The sequence below is a fragment of the Dioscorea cayenensis genome, chromosome 19 (assembly GCF_009730915.1).
Source record: "Dioscorea cayenensis subsp. rotundata cultivar TDr96_F1 chromosome 19, TDr96_F1_v2_PseudoChromosome.rev07_lg8_w22 25.fasta, whole genome shotgun sequence".
In the NCBI taxonomy this organism is placed as follows: Eukaryota; Viridiplantae; Streptophyta; class Magnoliopsida; order Dioscoreales; family Dioscoreaceae; genus Dioscorea; species Dioscorea cayenensis.
Genome location: NC_052489.1, coordinates 30,992,949 through 31,010,038, shown reverse-complemented (window position 1 = coordinate 31,010,038; position 17,090 = coordinate 30,992,949). Strand labels below are relative to the sequence as shown.

Genomic DNA, 17,090 nt, shown 5'->3' with positions numbered 1-17,090 from the left:
CCATAACGAGGAAGGTAATGTTTCACTGGGTACTTGTATTATCCATGCACCCACCCCTCACGGAATGGCTATTTTCTTGCAAAATAAATGAGGAAAAAAAATTAGGATAATAGACACCCTCTCATTCATTCTGCCCAGTAGGCTACCGGTCCTTTTATAATATTTAATTGTTTAAATAATTTAACAATATACATATATAAAAAAATTTCCATTAATAAAATAATATAATTTTAATATTGAAATGTAAATATATTTATTAACTGAAAACTCGGTTTAGTTCTATATATATATATATATTTTTTTCAAAGAGTTTCAAACAACCTAAATACAACCCTAACATTGTCACCTGCAATCAAACAGAGAATGGATGGTGATCAAGGTTACTAGAGTTCACAACACAACTTAACACACGCAGTCCGTTCAAACATAAGTTTTGAATGCCATTCAACAGTGACAAATAAAATGAAAATGTCTAAAAACTTATTTGGTCGTATTTTATATGAACGTTTTTAGATATTTACGAAGATTACAAGCAAAAATCCATGTCTTTTATAACAGAAAGTCTTAATATCGGCATCGTACACACAACACAAAATACTAGCAGCAGACCTTCAGATAGCCATCCTCTGTTCCAACAAGAAATAATCGAGAGTAAGGAAGGACACTAACGGTGGAAAGAAGCGAGAGGTTCTTCGTCCCCCTGTCAGCAGAATATAGAGTCTGAGGTAAAAGCCGGTGTTGCCCGCCCTGTAGAGAATGCATGAATAATCATCACAGAATGAATAATGAACCCTGTTAATCAAGAAAGTAAGTAGAAAATACCTCGTCTGTTAATCCGGAAAGGGATGTTAACCCAATCTTGTTTCTTGAAACTGAGATCACATCTTGGCCCCAGATGGAGAAGCTAGAGATACCATCCAAATGGCCTCTGAAAACATTTGATTGAGTTCCCAGGTTCCTGTCAAACAATTTCCAGTAAGAGGTTTTAGGCAATATGCCAATATTATGATCATATCAGGTTATACATTGGCTAAATGCTGTTAAAAGTGTATATGATAAACAGTTATGAAATGTTGGGTTCACTACAAATGCTTCTAATGAACAAACAAGATACATTTGCGACACCCATCACATAGATTGATACAACCCTACGGGGGAAAAAAGATGGCATGACTACTTCGGCCAACAAAGAGAAGAAAATAGCACCTTCGCAAGTCCCAAACTTGCAATGTTTTATCAAAAGAACTGGAGACAAGCAGATGATCCTCCGGGGCGGCCAGCTGCACATATAGAAAGGATTAATGCACACCAAAAGAGGACCACAGCGAATATATCATCATGCTTCACCATGCATACCTTGGTAATATAGCCATCATGTGCTCGCCAATTTGCAATAATACTTCCACTCCTTGCATCAAGCAACCGACAATGACCTGAACTTAACCCAACTGCCATCCAGGGTGGCGAGTGAATAGCTCCAGCATAATGATTTTCAGAACCACAAGAACAAATGGCTGATATTAGAGATGAAAATGATGACTCAGCTGGATCACTTTTCCAGAGATGCAGCTTTTGATCTCTAACAACATCAATGAACCTGCTTGCAGGAGAAAAAAAAAATCCAATTGAAAGGGCCTTGATGAGTCAAATTAGTTGGTATATCTGCACTTGCCGGACACTATTGACAGAGACAAATTTGAGCTGGTATTTACCTGATTGAGCCATTACCCATGCCAGCCACAAGTTTTTCATCAAAGTCAATGTGATGCATGCATGTGTACAAACTACCATTGAAGGCATTAGACAGTATTCCACCAGATAGAGTGTTGGGAGTCAGCATGTTGTTCGGCTCAGAGTTTAATTTTGCTGTGTGTAAAAAATTTGTAGATGCTTCAGAGTATGCTGCTATCAGCTTCCCCGTTTGACCATTCCATACATGAATAGTACCATCACAAGAAGCAACTCTTCCACTTACAGATAATACACAGACAGCATTTACGACCTATACAACATAGCAACTTGTTCATCATGATGGATAACAGATCTTAAAATATATACACAAACATATGTAAATATTTTGCATATGAAAACAAGAGAAAGAGCCAATTTTCAACTGTAATAGGATAACAAGAAACCAGTGACAAAACATATAACAACCATAAGCTAACAAATCAGAAGATAGACAACCAAATTATTCTTGCATATCCTGAGGGCAATGTAGCAGTTGATGGGAACAAACAGCACCTACCTGGGTAATATTAATAACAAATGCAATATAGAGAGCAGAATTATACATGGTTGTTTATCCACAATATCAAGAAAAGTTTATGTTTGCTCCCAGCTAAAGATAACTTGTATTTTCCAAGTTAAAATGTAAAGAAACAGTCAACCTCGCAGCCTTAAGAGTTCTGGGCCATTATAATTATGACATGAAAATGGTAGACTACAATTCACAAAAGGCAGGATCATCAGAACTCAAAAGCTGGTTGCAAAACCATATTAGTCCATAACCAATCAGTTATGACGCTATGATGCTCTGCAGTCATAAGAAGCTCACATAAGTTGACTGCAAAACAAAAAGGTTGTGATACCATACGACACTAATGCTTCGTTATAGTTGTCAATAAAGGGCTGGGCTTTAAAATCCTGAATCAGGCTTTGCCAATGTTGTCAAGGGCGCAAGGAGCATCCGAGGCGCTAGGACCCTCCTATCGCCAGAGGCGCAAGGCGCAAAAAAAACAAGTGCCTAAACGTAAGGCGCACACACATAAAGAATATATATATATGGTATATGATAGAGTCATAGATAAATAGAAATCTTAAAGCCTTAAACTCTAATATTAACAAACTTGTATTATCTTAAAGTCAAAATTCTATTTGTAAAATCATAAGCAGCTAATAATCATCATCATTAATGTCAAACTCTAAATTCATGTTTTCATCTTCTTTTCCTTGTTCAGAATCACAGCCATCTATGAGGATCTGTATAAAATAGTGAAATATTTATTGCTTAGTTATTAGATTCTATTCTTTTCATAGACTTAGAGATTTTTCAATTACCAATGCCTACTAAACTGTGGATCTTTTAAATAATAGAAAACCAACAATTTTTCCAATCAACCGGCCTTTTTTTTCTCCTTGGACTTCAAAAAATGGCGTAAAAAAGCCTTGCCTGACTTAAAAACGCCTTGCCTAGTCCCTTAGAGGCGCTAAGGAGGTTTAGCACTGCGCCTAGGGGCCTAGGGCGCCTAGGCGCCCTTAACAACACTGAGCTTTGGAATAGCAGATATGCTTATTTCTAATGCACAACAAAAATTTAATTTACCGATAATTGTGGTCTATCCACTCTCACAGAAAGAAAGAAAGAAAGTAGGCATAAAAAAAAGCATTGTGGCACACTAACCTCATCATGACCGTAATAACCAGATATGCAGTTCATTCTTGATAATTCCCACTTTTGAACACTTCCCTTGAAACCTGGACCAACCCCTCCAGTATATATAGTGCACTCATCATGACATATGGCTACAGATCTCAGAACCCCAGGGTGTGCACGGGCTGAGTGAATAACCGATGCTTTAATTTTCCACGTGAGCTCATCTTTTTGACCCCCAGTCCGGCCAAGAAAATCGGATGCATCTGGAGTGGAAGCTGGACCAGTGAACCAATGCCAAGCCTCATAGTTTGCAAAACTTGATGTCCCCATATGCCGAGGTTCGCTTCCTTGCTTTGAATTGATTAAATTCCTGCTACATCTAACACCTTGTGATTGTGGTATGGACCAACCAACCCCATTAAGCAGCAGTTTTGCGGAATTGTATTCTGACGGATGATACTTGGAAAGACTGAGCTTTGGGGAGTCCATTATTTCAAAACTGCCTCTCGAAGATTCCCCAGCAGCATTCCACTGAAGACAAGGGATGTGGAAGAAATAGTAAGAGCTAGAGTGCAACACAATCGAGATGCAAAGACTTACTGTGTCGGGAGAACTTCAAAAAAAGGTTTTGGATCAAGTTGATACATAAATTTGGTCTTGAGAAGTTGGAAAAAGAATGTCTTACCTTCCAGTTGTAGCGCCGCTCGAGCATTTGCTCCAAAATTAGCCATGTGAAACAACCTTGACGAAGTTTCTCTATACCAATAAGAGCAGCCAGCCGAGGATACAAGAGTACCCTGCAGAAACCTAAGCAGCTCTGTTAGGGTATTTAAAGCATCACAAAACAATCTAAAGCAAAACACATACTAGCTATAAAGATTTAGAAGATTCATGCACATACACGAGATCTATTCTGTTCTCTATACAGGCATCTTCATCTAACTTCGATCGGGCGAGTTTTAAGTTCCTTCCAATAGAATTAGGTGCAGAGACAGATCTCTGAGAAAAGGCTAGCTCATCAAATAGATCCTTGAGTTGTGGCAGGACAAATGAAGCAGTCAAATCTTGTCCAATCCTTTGACAGAGTACAATAAGTGAATTTGCAGCAACCTGAAACAAGGCAGAAACTTTCAAAAATTAATTGAGTCATTAAGACAGAAGAGAAGCCAGTAAGGCACCTTCTAAAACTTGATATTTAACATAAATAATATTCAAATAAAATCTAGGTGGTGGAGAGTATTACCTTAGTCACAAAGAGATCCAAATGAGTCTGCATAAGAAGATTAACATGGAGGAATGCCTGATCCTGTAAAATCTTAGCACTTCCAGAGTTATCAACTGAAAGAAGACTTATGAACTATCTGATAGATAACACACTCTTTTGAGAACTTAAAAGTTAAGTCTTTGGGCACAGAAAAGTTGAAGCTTTCTTTGGAGAGACATGCCTCAACCAATGGACTTTTAAGGCAAAAACCTGATAAATAATGAACAGTTCAAATAAGAAATAACTAGAATTTCTTATACCTGAATCAGCTCCTTGACGACCACCTGAGAGGGCAAGAAGGATAAGAGACCATCTAAAGTAGATAAACAACCAATCAGAGCTAGGGAATTCCAGCTTTGCACAGGCTCAGGCTTACTGACGTGAGAAATATCCATACAAGAGAGAACCACGTTCCTTAGAAGGGGAAGAAGGTGCTTGATTATAAAGTTTCCACCAAGAAGACCACCTAGCATGAAAGAACTAGCAGCAGTTAAAATTATGGCTCCCAAACTTCTAAAAGTAATTTAATAAATGCACCACAGTGATACCAATTCTAACCAGGGCTTCAACTGCATCAGCACAACATTCTTTCCCAAAAGAGTAGATCAGTGGCAGGATGGTCTGACAAGATTTTTTATGTTTAGTACAAAACTCACTACCGGCAAGAAGGGGTTAGATATCCAATAAATTTTTAGGAAATCATTGAGCAAAAGCTTACTTGATGGACAGATATGGGAAAGCCAAGTTCCTCACAGGAACCAATCAATGCCACAGAAGCAGCAGAAGTGGAGATCTTGTCTGGGGATCTTATTAAGTTAGAAATTACTAATGGATGCATCTTTTCCAGATAAATTTGTTTCCCTAATCGATTCCATAAATCCCGTATGAAAGAATCTTGAAGGAGAGAAACTTTCAGATGTGAGTATTCCAATACCTGCAGTAGACAACATACTGAAAGAAGTTAGGGCTCAGGTTATAGACACTTCCACAAATTTCACAAATACAATGCATGCAGAAGATGAAACAACACACAAAGGGTTTTCCAAGAATAGTCTTCTTAGGTTCTTCTTAACTGGCCTGTAATATCTTCTGAATGGCGGGCAAGATTAGTGCTACTATTGCTCTAGAGCTTAAGCACCTCAAAAGCTCTTTCAGTAGAAACAATGCTGATTCTGCTTCAACATCTGAAGAAGATGACATGATGAGCGACAAACAGTAAGGGGCACACATTTCTGCAGTAAATGCTCCCATTACTTTCAATCCTCCTTTATTTGCAATTTTTGCAGCATACTGAATGCGAGATTCAGGTTTAGCAATGAGTTGAAGGGGCGCAAGAAAGAGATATGCAGATCTGATGCTGGGAGGGAAGTACTGTGATTCCAACAAACATTTAGCCGATGGTCTCCTATAAAGAAAGAAATAACTGAGTAACCATCATGAAACAAGGAAAACAGTTCTTCTCAGAATAGGGAAGTGCGTCCAACTTCCAACAATGACCAACAATAGGTCAGTTAATGTCACTACACATTTTCTTATCACGTTAGAAAGAGAGAACTCATGAATCATTTATGTGTACATAATGATGTCACTTTACCTTGTCCAGTCCTTCTGTATACATTGTTCAACAAGAAGCACAACATGAGGAGGAAGTTCCTGTAGCAACCCTGGTAGAACACCATTTTCTTTGTATGCAGCAATCGAAATAGGATCAAACAGAGGTTTCTTCAAGTAAAATTCAGCAAGTAAACACCCAACAGAAAATATGTCATCTGCAAGCATTTCAGAAGAGATGCCCAAAGACGATGAACTATGCTTCCAGCGCAACAACTCCTGAAAACCCGTGGGACCACTATCATCAACCTCTAAATAATCAATAAGGTTGCCCAGGACCATATAAGGTGTTGGGATGTCACTGCCAGGCTGTGCCAAAGTGTCTTTTTCAAGTTTATGATTCTTTGCAAGTTTTAAGGATGGAAGATTATCGTACCTATAGATTGGATTCAAATAGCCTGCATACTCACAAAATAAAGTTGCTCCCTCCAAACTTTCCAACCAACTATTTTCTGAAATGGAATGTTCCTTTGGAAGAGTTTGTGAGGAACCATAAATACATGAACTAGAGCTTTCCTTGCTTTTATAATATCGAGAAGTGACAACTTGGCGCATGGGATGTGGCTTAGTAAACAACTGCCGACGACCCATTGACTTAGGAATCAAAGGATCAGATGCAGGAAGCATTACATTCTTCGCTTCAATGGATGCTTGGCCGGAAAGCTTGTAACCAAAAGTTATGTCAATCCAGTGATGTAGATTTTTGGACACGCGCTCACTTTCTAAAGCATCTCGATGCAACAAAATAAACTCTTCAGGAGATTTCGCCCAAGATGGTACAGCCAAATCACTCATTCCGGAATGAAGAGAGAAGAAAATTCGAGAATCACTGTAAAACTCAGGAATGCATTCATCTGGAGTCCATTGATAAAGCCTCTGCATGTTTGATGGATATTCATTAGGTTCATAAACAGAACGAACAGCAGAGCGAAGAATTCGTAGAGGTAATCTTCTTGCTTTGTAGCTGCAGACTGCTAGCTCTGAAAGACATTCATCAGAAACATGATGGGGAATTTCTGAAGTTGAATATGTGAAATCCAATTGTTCATCACCTTTGGCCAACCTCCATTTGCTTTTTTTAAGATCCCTCCAACCAATATCAGAACTTTCATCAGGTTTTACACTGAAGTCTGTGACCCAAGGCATTACTGTATGAAATGCATGGTCACCCCACCTTCTCCCAGCCAATCTATTTAAAACCAAAAGATATTCATAGTTGCTCAGTTCACCGGTATACCACCGTTTGAAATCAGAATGCCAATGTATACAAGCTGAAAGTTTCAGATCAGCGTATATAGTTTGACAAGGGCAATCTTCCATGCAACAGTATGTCTTTAAGGAAGAACATGAAGAAACTTTTGAACTCAAATTATTCCTCATGGTATGCATATCAACAATGCTTAGCCAAACCCAAGACGAATCAGTCAACATTACGTTGGAAGGGCATATGTTGCCATGAGCAATACCCTGACTGTGGATATGATGTAGAGCTGAGACTATCTGGTAGATTAAGAATCTTGCATGCCATTCAGACTCCAATGCCTTTGGGCTATAGTGAAGAATGCCTTCCATAGAGTAAGGAGCTTTAGGATGCAATAAATAACTATAACCAGGTGTTTTGAGAAAACCTAAAATTGGGGTGATATTAGGATGTCTCACAGATCCAGGAATCCTGCTCTCACAAAATGCAGGACATCCAACTAAATTTAGAAAATCCAAACCATACCGCCCAGCCACTTTTCCTTCAACAAGGAGATTTAGTGATGACATGACTTGGTCCTCAATCAAGCAAGATTCGTATTTCTTCAAAAGATCTTCAATTGCGGAAAAAGAACCTCTGCAAATGGATGCAAATGGAGACAAAGTTGCTGTCATCCTCATCCCTAACAATGAAAATATTTCATGAAAACTGATGCTGGGATTTTCAAGAATCAGCGCCAGAAGCTCTCTAGCACATTTCAAGGAATAAATGGAATCATTCTCCAATGAAGATGGCATGTCATTACCTGAAGTCCCGACATCATCTTGGTTTTGGCATCCACCATTTTCAGATGAAGTTGATTGATCTTCACCATTTGCTGCAACCCCCCTGTCAATATTTACAGAATTGATGTTAATGTGTGAAGTTTGAAATAAGACATACGCTCAGTAGATGTAATTATTTGACTTTGGCATATTAAACATAAAGTTAGCTAGAAGGAAGGGAAAAAAACAAAGAGAACATAATTATATCTAAATCGCCAGAGAAACACCTTTCCTCCGTATCAACTGATACTGCTAGTACAAATTGAGTAGAAATCTTCTCACTGCAAGTTTTTCATCAGGAATAGCACGTTACCAGGTTTGTATCAGGGAAAAATGAATAATTTATAGAAAAGAGAAAATGCACAGAGGAAACACATTAAGAAGAAGTGAAGATATTTGATTTACCTGCCTATATTGTCCGCTGCCACAGCCGAGCAGATCTGAAGTGAGTGGTAAAATATTATTCTCCAAAACTCACAGTGTTGGACATTAATTGGTGCACTTCATAAGACGAAAGTGAGATGGGTCCGTGACAAAACTAGTGGGATCAAGACAAGGCCCAAACCAACACAGAATGGAATAGGACACTCAATACCATAAGAAGTTTAATAATCATATTCATTATGTGTGGAAGAATTCAATAATGAAAAAAGATTCAGAAGATAAGCCAAACATTCAGGAAATAATTTTAGAGAGATAATTAAGACATGTTTGTAACTCACTACTGTGCAGAATATCCAGCATTTCAAACATTAGATCAAGCACATTACTGGAAAATTAATGAAACGATTATTTGATATTTCCAGGAAGTATCAATCACCGCAGTATGGTTGGATTATTTCCATACTCCTGCTTTGGAATTATTCCCTCCCAAAACTAGAACTTTCAACTTACTGGTTTCTCAAACCTCTCTATTCTTAGAGAATAATGGCAATAGATGGAAACAAGAAAACTCCTCACCTTTGAAGATAATTGAGAAAAAAAAATAGAAATAATTCAAAAAAGAGAAAGAAAAAAACAAACTTTGGAGAGACGAATGGTGATTGTGGATCAAGGGGACAAGCTAGTGATGAAAGTAAAGGAAAATGACATTTAATCAATGCATTCTAATTCCTTTACTCATCTTCAAAAGCAAATAAACAAAGAGAAACCAATTCACATGAATCCCAACACTCGCAAAAGAACCCAAATTCAAAGAAACAGAACAGTATGATAGAGTGGGGGTATTGGGAGAAAACCTGGATGACGGCGGAGGAGCCGAAGGGGAGGGCAGAGTCGGAGATGCTGTATCGGAATAGCACATCGGAGGAGAAATCGGCCTCGATGCGGCGCTGCAAGCATTCGAAGCAAGGCATCGCCCCCTCCATCGCATTCCCGCGAGGTTATCGATGGAGCACCCTTTCCATAAGAACAGCCTTCAGATTTATAGGTCTAGTAGTGATTACGTTTTATTAAATAAAATTAAAAATAGATTAAAGCTAATTTAAAATAAAACCAAATTAATTCTTAGTTTGCACTAATTTTTTTTTTTATTTATTTAGGAACAGAAAGTGAGAATGTTAAAAATTAAAAGTTTATTTTATTTTACTTTTTGTGATTCTGTGAATGACATAATAGTGGCTGTACCAATGACTTGTGTGAAGATCTTGTATGTGTGGTAAGTTAACTTTCATAGGTTCACATGTCCTTTTTCGAAAACTATGTTTTAAGAAAGGAAAGTTTTTTTTTAAATTTATTGAAAAAAAGGAAAATATTGAGTGATAATTCTCTAAACAGAATATTATATTTTTTTTTTAAAAAAAATCTACAAACATAAATGTGAATATTTCTTCTTTTGACATGTTGCAGCTGACTTTGAAACTCGCCCTCTTCGTTTGTTGATTTGGAGGAGCAAAATTTTTATATACTTATATTTTTAAAATCAAATAAATTTTAAAAAATCAATAAAATTTTGGGAATAGCACTTTAATCCTCCCACCTCTGTTCCTCTCTGGCTTTATCATTTGTAGTCATCTTTTTCATTTCTAATGGATGTTTTGTTTCTCTTCTCGGTATTTTTTTTGTACTCTTTGTTTTATTATGTGTAATTAATTTTTTTCTTTATTTATTTTGTTTGTTCCTATATCTTTTATTTCATGGTCAGTTGTTGTACTTGTCGTTTCACTTTTATTTAATTGTAGTTTATCCATTTAAAAAAATTAATAAAATTTAAAACTTAAAAAAAAATATGTAAATAATTATTTGAAGTAAACAATTGATTATTAAGATTCTAATCCTTAAAGATATCTAGATGCTTAGAATTATTAAATATTTTTAATTATATACTTCATTTTGTTTTAGAATGTATATAAATCACATTTAAACAAAGAAGGATCACACCCTTCAATTCTTAGGGCCGTGGGTGTTGCCCCCCTTGAAGAATGCTAGGCCTATGCTTTCCCCTTGACAAGAGTTTGCTGGTATCTTGACGGTAACTTGGCTCACTTGGTCATATTTGTTGTGTCAAACCAACGAATCAGGTTTGAGTAAACATACTATATATATATATATTAATCTTAAAAACATATGTTTACTGAATGAGATGGTAATGAGATGATTCCCACTTTCCGTTAATGTATTTTAACAAGGCTGAGCCTAGAGGTGTGAGACAAGGGGACCCCATCTCTCCGCTTCTCTTCTTACTAGTCACCCAGAATCTTTCAGCTATCCTTAACCATGCTCTTCATCTTAATTTTTTACCTGGCTTTGATTCTAGTCTCACCCGTAACTTCAATCATCTCATGTTCGCTGATGATCTTATCCTCATCACTAAAGCCTCTAGACAAGCTGCTCGTAACACCTTATTTTGTATTAATATGTATTCAAATATCACTGGGCAAATGCCTAACCTCAGTAAATCGGCCATCTATCTTCCCAGTTGGTTCAATAAAAGGGTTTCTAAGTCCATTGCTTCCATTCTTGGCATTAATATTGGTAGTTTCCCCTTTACTTATTTGGGAGCTCCTATATCCCCTCACCGTATTACTGTTAGACAACTTAGTCCACTGGTTTCTAAAACCGCTACTTCCATTGGAGCCTGGAACCACGCTCATATCTCCCAAGCTGGTAGAGTTGTCCTTCTCAATTCTTGCATCTTTTCTCTTCCAGTTTATCTCCTATCCATTTTTTATATTCCTGACTCTATCCTGGAATCCTTATCCAAGTTGGCCCGCAATTTCCTTTGGGGTAGGCATGGCAAGAATCATGGTTTCCATTCAATTGGATGGCGAACGGTTACTCTATCTAAATCTGAGGGGGGCCTGGGCCTCCGCAACCTTAGAAATGCCAGAATTGCTCTCCTTGCCAAACATGTTTTTTCAATTATTAACAAGGATGATAAACTCTGGGTCTCTATATTCCTTCACAAGTATAGAAGTTGGACTATCTGGGGCAACGCCATGCATTCTAATGTTTCTGCTTTTCATAAAGACATTATCAAAACTGTGAATTGCATCAAACCTAATCTCCATCTCCAGATTTGTAATCCCAGCTTGACTAATGTGTGGGATGATCCCTGGATCCTGGATCTTCCCCTGAGTCGCAAGCCCACTTTTATTAATATGGACATTATTGACAACATTTCTATCAACTCTTTTATTCTTAATGCTTCCTTCAATATTTCAAATTGTTCTGAATTGTTTGGCAATAACCTGACTCATGTGATTTTAAACAACACAAGCTTTGATAATGTTGCATCTAATGAGTGGGTTTGGCGCCCCATCTCCTCTAAGGCCTCTACTGTGGCTGCAATTTATGAACATCTTAATTCTGATGGCCCTTCTACTGATGCTTGGGTTGGTTGGCGCCTCATCTGGAAGCTTAGGGTTACTCCTCGCACCAAGATCTTTATTTGGAAATTGGCTCATGGCAAGCTCCCTACGGGTGACTATCTATACAACATCAATATTGGGCCTGCTACCACTTGCCACTTCTGTGGTCTCTCTTCGGAGACTGCGAATCATCTTATTTGGCATTGCCGTTGGGCGATTATGTGTTGGGACACTATTTTCAATTGGCTGGGGTTGAGCAACTCATTTTTTGATCATCTTAGCAATGGCTCTTGGTTAACTTGTAATTTTAAATGTGTCTTTAATTCCGATTTTGTCAGGGCCTTGATTGCTTCGGTGGCTTTGCGTATTTGGACCGCCAGATGCTTCTTTATCTTCCATCAGACCCCTCCAAACTTTAATCAAATTCCATCTAAAGCCTGGGCTGATACTTATGCTTTTTTCTCAGTTCATGATCTCTTTGGCAGGAATTTTTCAAGTCCTTCTCATCCGCCTCATTTCTCTCTTATGGTGTATACTGATGCTTCTTGGGATCCTTTTTCAGGTAAGTCTGGTTTTGGGTTTCTTATCCTCACTAACCGAAATCTTATTCTTCTTGCAGGTGCGGCTGGCAGTGTTTGCTCTTCTCCCCTTGAAGCTGAGCTTCGCGCCATTCTTCTTGCTACTGAACATTGCCATTTAAATGGTTGGACTCCCTGTAAACTCTTCTCCGATTGCCGGTGTGCCATTCAGATGATCATCGATACTTGCAACACCACTGCCTGGAGATTCACTGACCTCATTCATGCCATTAAGGACATTACCTTTCTTTGGCCTGATTTCTCTTGGGAGCACATTGATCGCGATTTCAACACCTTTGCTGACTGCTTAGCCCATTTTGGCAGATCGAATCCTGCCCTATCTCTTTTTGCGCAAGGCCGTGATCGGCCAAGATGGATCGAAGACCTTTGCTCTTCTCTTAATTTCTCTTTTTAACTTGTTTGTTTTTTTCCTTCTTCTGCAGCTACTTGTAGCTCCTTTTTGCAAAAAAAAACAAGGCTGAGCCTTGATGACTTGGAATGGGTTAATCTTGTATTAATTTTAGGCTACTGCAGTTATTCGAAAATCTGAAGGTGCAGGTGTACTGAGTGTTGCAAATCCAGTTTAATCTCATATCGCTTAATTGAGGGAGAATCCATGAATATATATATATATATATGAGAGAAACAACCCCACCCTATTTTTATTGTGTGGATCGTTGTATCATGACCAACTACTATGCTTATTAAGTTTTTACATCCAATTTTCCTAATTTCATGCCTCAATAAACATTGGTACATACTATGCCATAGCAAAGAGTTAGTGTTAAAATTTATGACAGTCAAAATCTTCAAATTTAATGACCAAATAAAAGCTAAAGAAACTTTGTTATTTTAAGCAGGATGATCAGTTCAAGCACCCTAGCAAAACATACTTTTGTTCAAAAGTGCACAAAAAACTGCTCTGATTGCAGCGACACAGAGAATCTTAAAAACATTCTACAGAGTTTAGCTCAACTCCGATTATGACTAAATCTGGATAAATCACTCCTATGCTTGGCCTTTCACTTGGCAAAACAGAAAAACTGCAAACTCAACAATGAATAATACGACGAATGGAATATGATTTATGCGGCAGACATGATGCAGTCTATAGCTTCCTTGCAAATTCCAGTCATTGTAGCCTCTGGTCCATAAACCTACCATAAATATAAGACAATTAAGATGTTAGAAAGAACAATAAAAAAAAAGGAGGGTGTGAAAACCGGCTTTGTTACCTCAAGGGGAACACCAAGCTCCTGACCCAAAGCTCGCATTTTTGCCAAACCGGTCTGATAGTTTGGACCGCCTCTGCGGACATAAATGTACATCCTTGAGGCCTTTAACTTGGCTGCCTGCAGACATAGATAAAAAGATATACATGAGCATATAGAAGGCACTCAATGATCTTAAAAAAACAGGTTTGCAGATCAGATCAACCCAACCTTCTCTCTGAGGGCCCTAATAATTCCATTAAATGTGGCAGCAACATCGGTGAAGTTAGCTATCCCTCCTCCAATAAGAAGTGCTCTCTTACGACCATCAGGATCAGCAGTAGCACACTGCACCAGAGGAAAGATAATTTAGATTCCAAAGTTTTAAGATGACTTATCCCTGATTTGAAAGTTGACCAGAAGAAGAGGGGAGGATAAGTTCTAACATCAAGAACAACTCTGGCATACTGCAAGACCTCCTCTTCCTTTGGCGCACCACTATATTCAGCATAGTTTCCAAGCTCAGATGCATAACCCAGATCTCCAACCTGGTTAACAATAACAAGATTAGAACATAAAATCTTGTGCTCCAGCCTCCAGGAGAACTAATCTTTCCCTATTCTTCCAAAGAATTGCCAATGGTCATTACGACTTGCTAATTTCAACTAGGATAAGAATAATAGCTCTACAGATATCTTTGCCCAAAGGGGGAAAAAACTTATGCGCAAAAAGACATTAGTCCTAAAAAAGAAGTAAACTTACTGTATCTGCATATATGACACTAGCCCCACCTCCAGCCACCATGGTCCATATACGTCCCTTAGGGTTTAAAACTGTGAACTTCAAGGACGCAGTTGTCTGTAATCAAGGAAGGTGAAGAACATCAAACAATTGAACTCAGCAGAATTCAAATTTGAAGTACCACCATTTATGGTGTGTACATTATTGACCAATGCCATACATGCCATCAGTGTCATATGCATTTAAATTTTACATCTTTATCTATGTGCCTAAAATCTATTGATAGAAGAACAGAGTATAATAGCTCAACGATTAAATTTTTATTATACATTTCCAAGTAAACTAATCGAGTACACCACTAGAGTTACCTTCTCGTCCAATCCATGAATAAATGCTTCTGTGGGAGTCATGACCCTGCCAAAGGGAAGAGGAAATTCAACACTCCCCCACCTGCATATCATAAGACAAGTGATTTTAAATTCACATATCCTTGGATTGGAAGAAGAAATCTTGATAAGTCATCACAAAGTTTGGAATTACTTCTTGAAGTTTTTGAAGGCTGCTGTGTCATCTAATTCTCCACGCATATCCAGCGGGTATGGCTCTCCATTCACCAGTGTGAATGGGTTCATCTCAAGAAAACTGAAGTCCAAATCTGTGATTGATGCATTCAATTGAATTTAATTAAACAGGATTATTTAATTATGAACTATCAAAGCAGGCACAATACAAGTGTAGAATGAGAAGTTTATAGCATTAGTTTTGATGTCCTAAAGACATATATAGCACCCACAGACACATGCATCATAAAGAGTAAAATGCAGCTGTTTACATATTTGCAGCATTTCAGAAGAAAAAATTGTAACACTATTTCCTCAGTTCTTGGCAGAAGTGGGACCATGGAAATGCATCTTAGTGTACCTTGGAACACAGCAAAGACACCTCTTATGAAGTCTCCGATTTTCTCTCTCACCTAGTCCAACAGAAAAAGAGGCAATTCAGAGAAATAAATGCATGGAAGGTTGTACGCCATGATGCAACATAGCAACCGATATTTACTATAACTGTGACCCACCTCTAAAGGAAGGGTTGCAATCAACGGAGCACATGCCTCGGATGTCAAGGGCTTCTCAGTTGGGAGGAATATGGTCTTAACCTGCAAGACAATAAATTCATACATGAAACAAAAGACCAAAACGTCAAAGCTATGGCCAACATACAAACTATGGTTATTTTTCGGCTATACCTTGTCCCAGTTCTCCTCAATCTCAATTCCACCACACTCAGAGAAGCTGATGGTGCAGCCAAGCCTCTCAGATAAAATTGAGAGATAGTACTCCTGCTCATGAGGGACAAATGGCTCGACTATAAATGTGGTAATGGGAGCCTTGCATCCTCCCATCTCAACCTACATGCAAAATAGAATAAACATTGCTTTACTCCAAATAGATCCACAGGCCATTAAAGAAAAGATAGGAAAAAAGAGAAAATGCAGCTAAAGTTGACTCCTTGATCACCTCTACTCCAAGTCTCTCTTTCACAAACTGGGCCACCTGAGCCATATCCAGATTAAGGGCCACCAAACCACTCTTCCCTCGCTTCCCGAATAGCATATCAGGCTTCACAACCAACTTGTTAGATGATAGCCATGGTTCCGCATTTACCAATTCGGCGATGTCGGTTGATTCCGTGATCTTTTGATGTTGGAAAAAAAGAAAAATATATATGTAAACTATACTAGATAAACAAAAAGGCAAACTTTCAACAGAGCAATCTCTATTCACATGGATGAATGCTTAAATGAGAGAGCACATGAAATTTCAATATACTACAAATGCAACTCCGCTGACATATGTATATAAACATAGATTGAAATATATGACATCCATATTTGCCTAAAATCAAATAAACTTTTTTTTTATGATATATTAAAAAAAAAGAGTAAGGTTACTAATCAATAGCAAGCAAAAAAGATCAAATGGAATGAAAAAGGTATAATATTTTCTTTTTTCTTTTTTCTTTTTCAAATTGAAAAGCTTTGGATAAAAAATTCCACCAATCAGTAAAAATGAACGCTTTAAATAACACCAGATCAAGAAGCAAAATCCACCAACAACCATCCATAGATCCATGGTCCAAGCTTAAACACTTAAAAGAATGGAGAATGCTAGACAGGAAGGGAAGGGAAGATGGAATGATTACCTGGGCGGAGAGGATCTGAAGGTCGATCCCAGCGAGGCGCTTGAGGTGCTCCTTGAGGAGGCGCTTGGAATCGTACTCACGGATCTTCTTGCGAGCCATGGACGATCCTTGGAACCTTGCTGAAGCTGTGAATGGATTGAAGAGAGAAAGAATGAGGTGGTGTTAACCAAGGTCCAAGAGAAGCACGGAAAGGTAGGCGGGATGTGGGGGGTTGTTGAGCAGTGAGGAGGAGATGGATGGATTGGTGTCTTGTCTTCCCTTCCCTTCCCTTCC

The 17,090-nt window shown here is 38.2% G+C and overlaps 3 protein-coding genes across 6 annotated transcripts; 1 reads left to right on the top strand and 2 right to left on the bottom strand.

Annotated features, from left to right (window-relative positions):
- Window positions 1-463: 463 nt before the first annotated feature.
- On the bottom strand, window positions 464-9,669 carry LOC120283934 (protein GFS12). Of its 4 annotated transcripts, none has more exons than XM_039290742.1 (18): window positions 9,515-9,669; window positions 8,682-8,777; window positions 8,504-8,557; window positions 8,258-8,340; window positions 6,235-8,134; window positions 5,718-6,045; window positions 5,359-5,574; window positions 5,189-5,261; window positions 4,901-5,106; window positions 4,620-4,691; window positions 4,278-4,486; window positions 4,062-4,173; window positions 3,404-3,907; window positions 1,713-2,002; window positions 1,357-1,597; window positions 1,207-1,280; window positions 823-958; window positions 464-747 (listed from the first exon to the last, which is right to left on the bottom strand). In XM_039290742.1, the coding sequence occupies exons 1-18, from the start codon at window positions 9,646-9,648 to the stop codon at window positions 598-600; spliced, it is 4,878 nt and encodes a 1,625-aa protein (XP_039146676.1). In that variant the 5' UTR covers window positions 9,649-9,669; the 3' UTR covers window positions 464-597. The 4 variants fall into 4 exon arrangements, with proteins under 4 accessions (XP_039146676.1, XP_039146677.1, XP_039146678.1 ...); XM_039290743.1 differs by having other exon boundaries at window positions 4,620-4,682; XM_039290744.1 differs by having other exon boundaries at window positions 8,682-8,716.
- A 1,219-nt stretch (window positions 9,670-10,888) lies between these two features.
- On the top strand, window positions 10,889-13,078 carry LOC120249385. The gene has a single exon (XM_039257876.1). It carries the CDS (start codon window positions 10,889-10,891, stop codon window positions 13,076-13,078), a length of 2,190 nt encoding a protein of 729 aa, XP_039113810.1.
- A 412-nt stretch (window positions 13,079-13,490) lies between these two features.
- On the bottom strand, window positions 13,491-17,090 carry LOC120250233 (ATP-citrate synthase alpha chain protein 2-like). The gene is made up of 12 exons (XM_039259027.1): window positions 16,818-17,090; window positions 16,133-16,309; window positions 15,862-16,023; window positions 15,691-15,771; window positions 15,537-15,588; window positions 15,156-15,270; window positions 14,984-15,065; window positions 14,637-14,732; window positions 14,321-14,422; window positions 14,106-14,222; window positions 13,899-14,015; window positions 13,491-13,820 (listed from the first exon to the last, which is right to left on the bottom strand). The coding sequence occupies exons 1-12, from the start codon at window positions 16,914-16,916 to the stop codon at window positions 13,749-13,751; spliced, it is 1,272 nt and encodes a 423-aa protein (XP_039114961.1). The 5' UTR covers window positions 16,917-17,090; the 3' UTR covers window positions 13,491-13,748.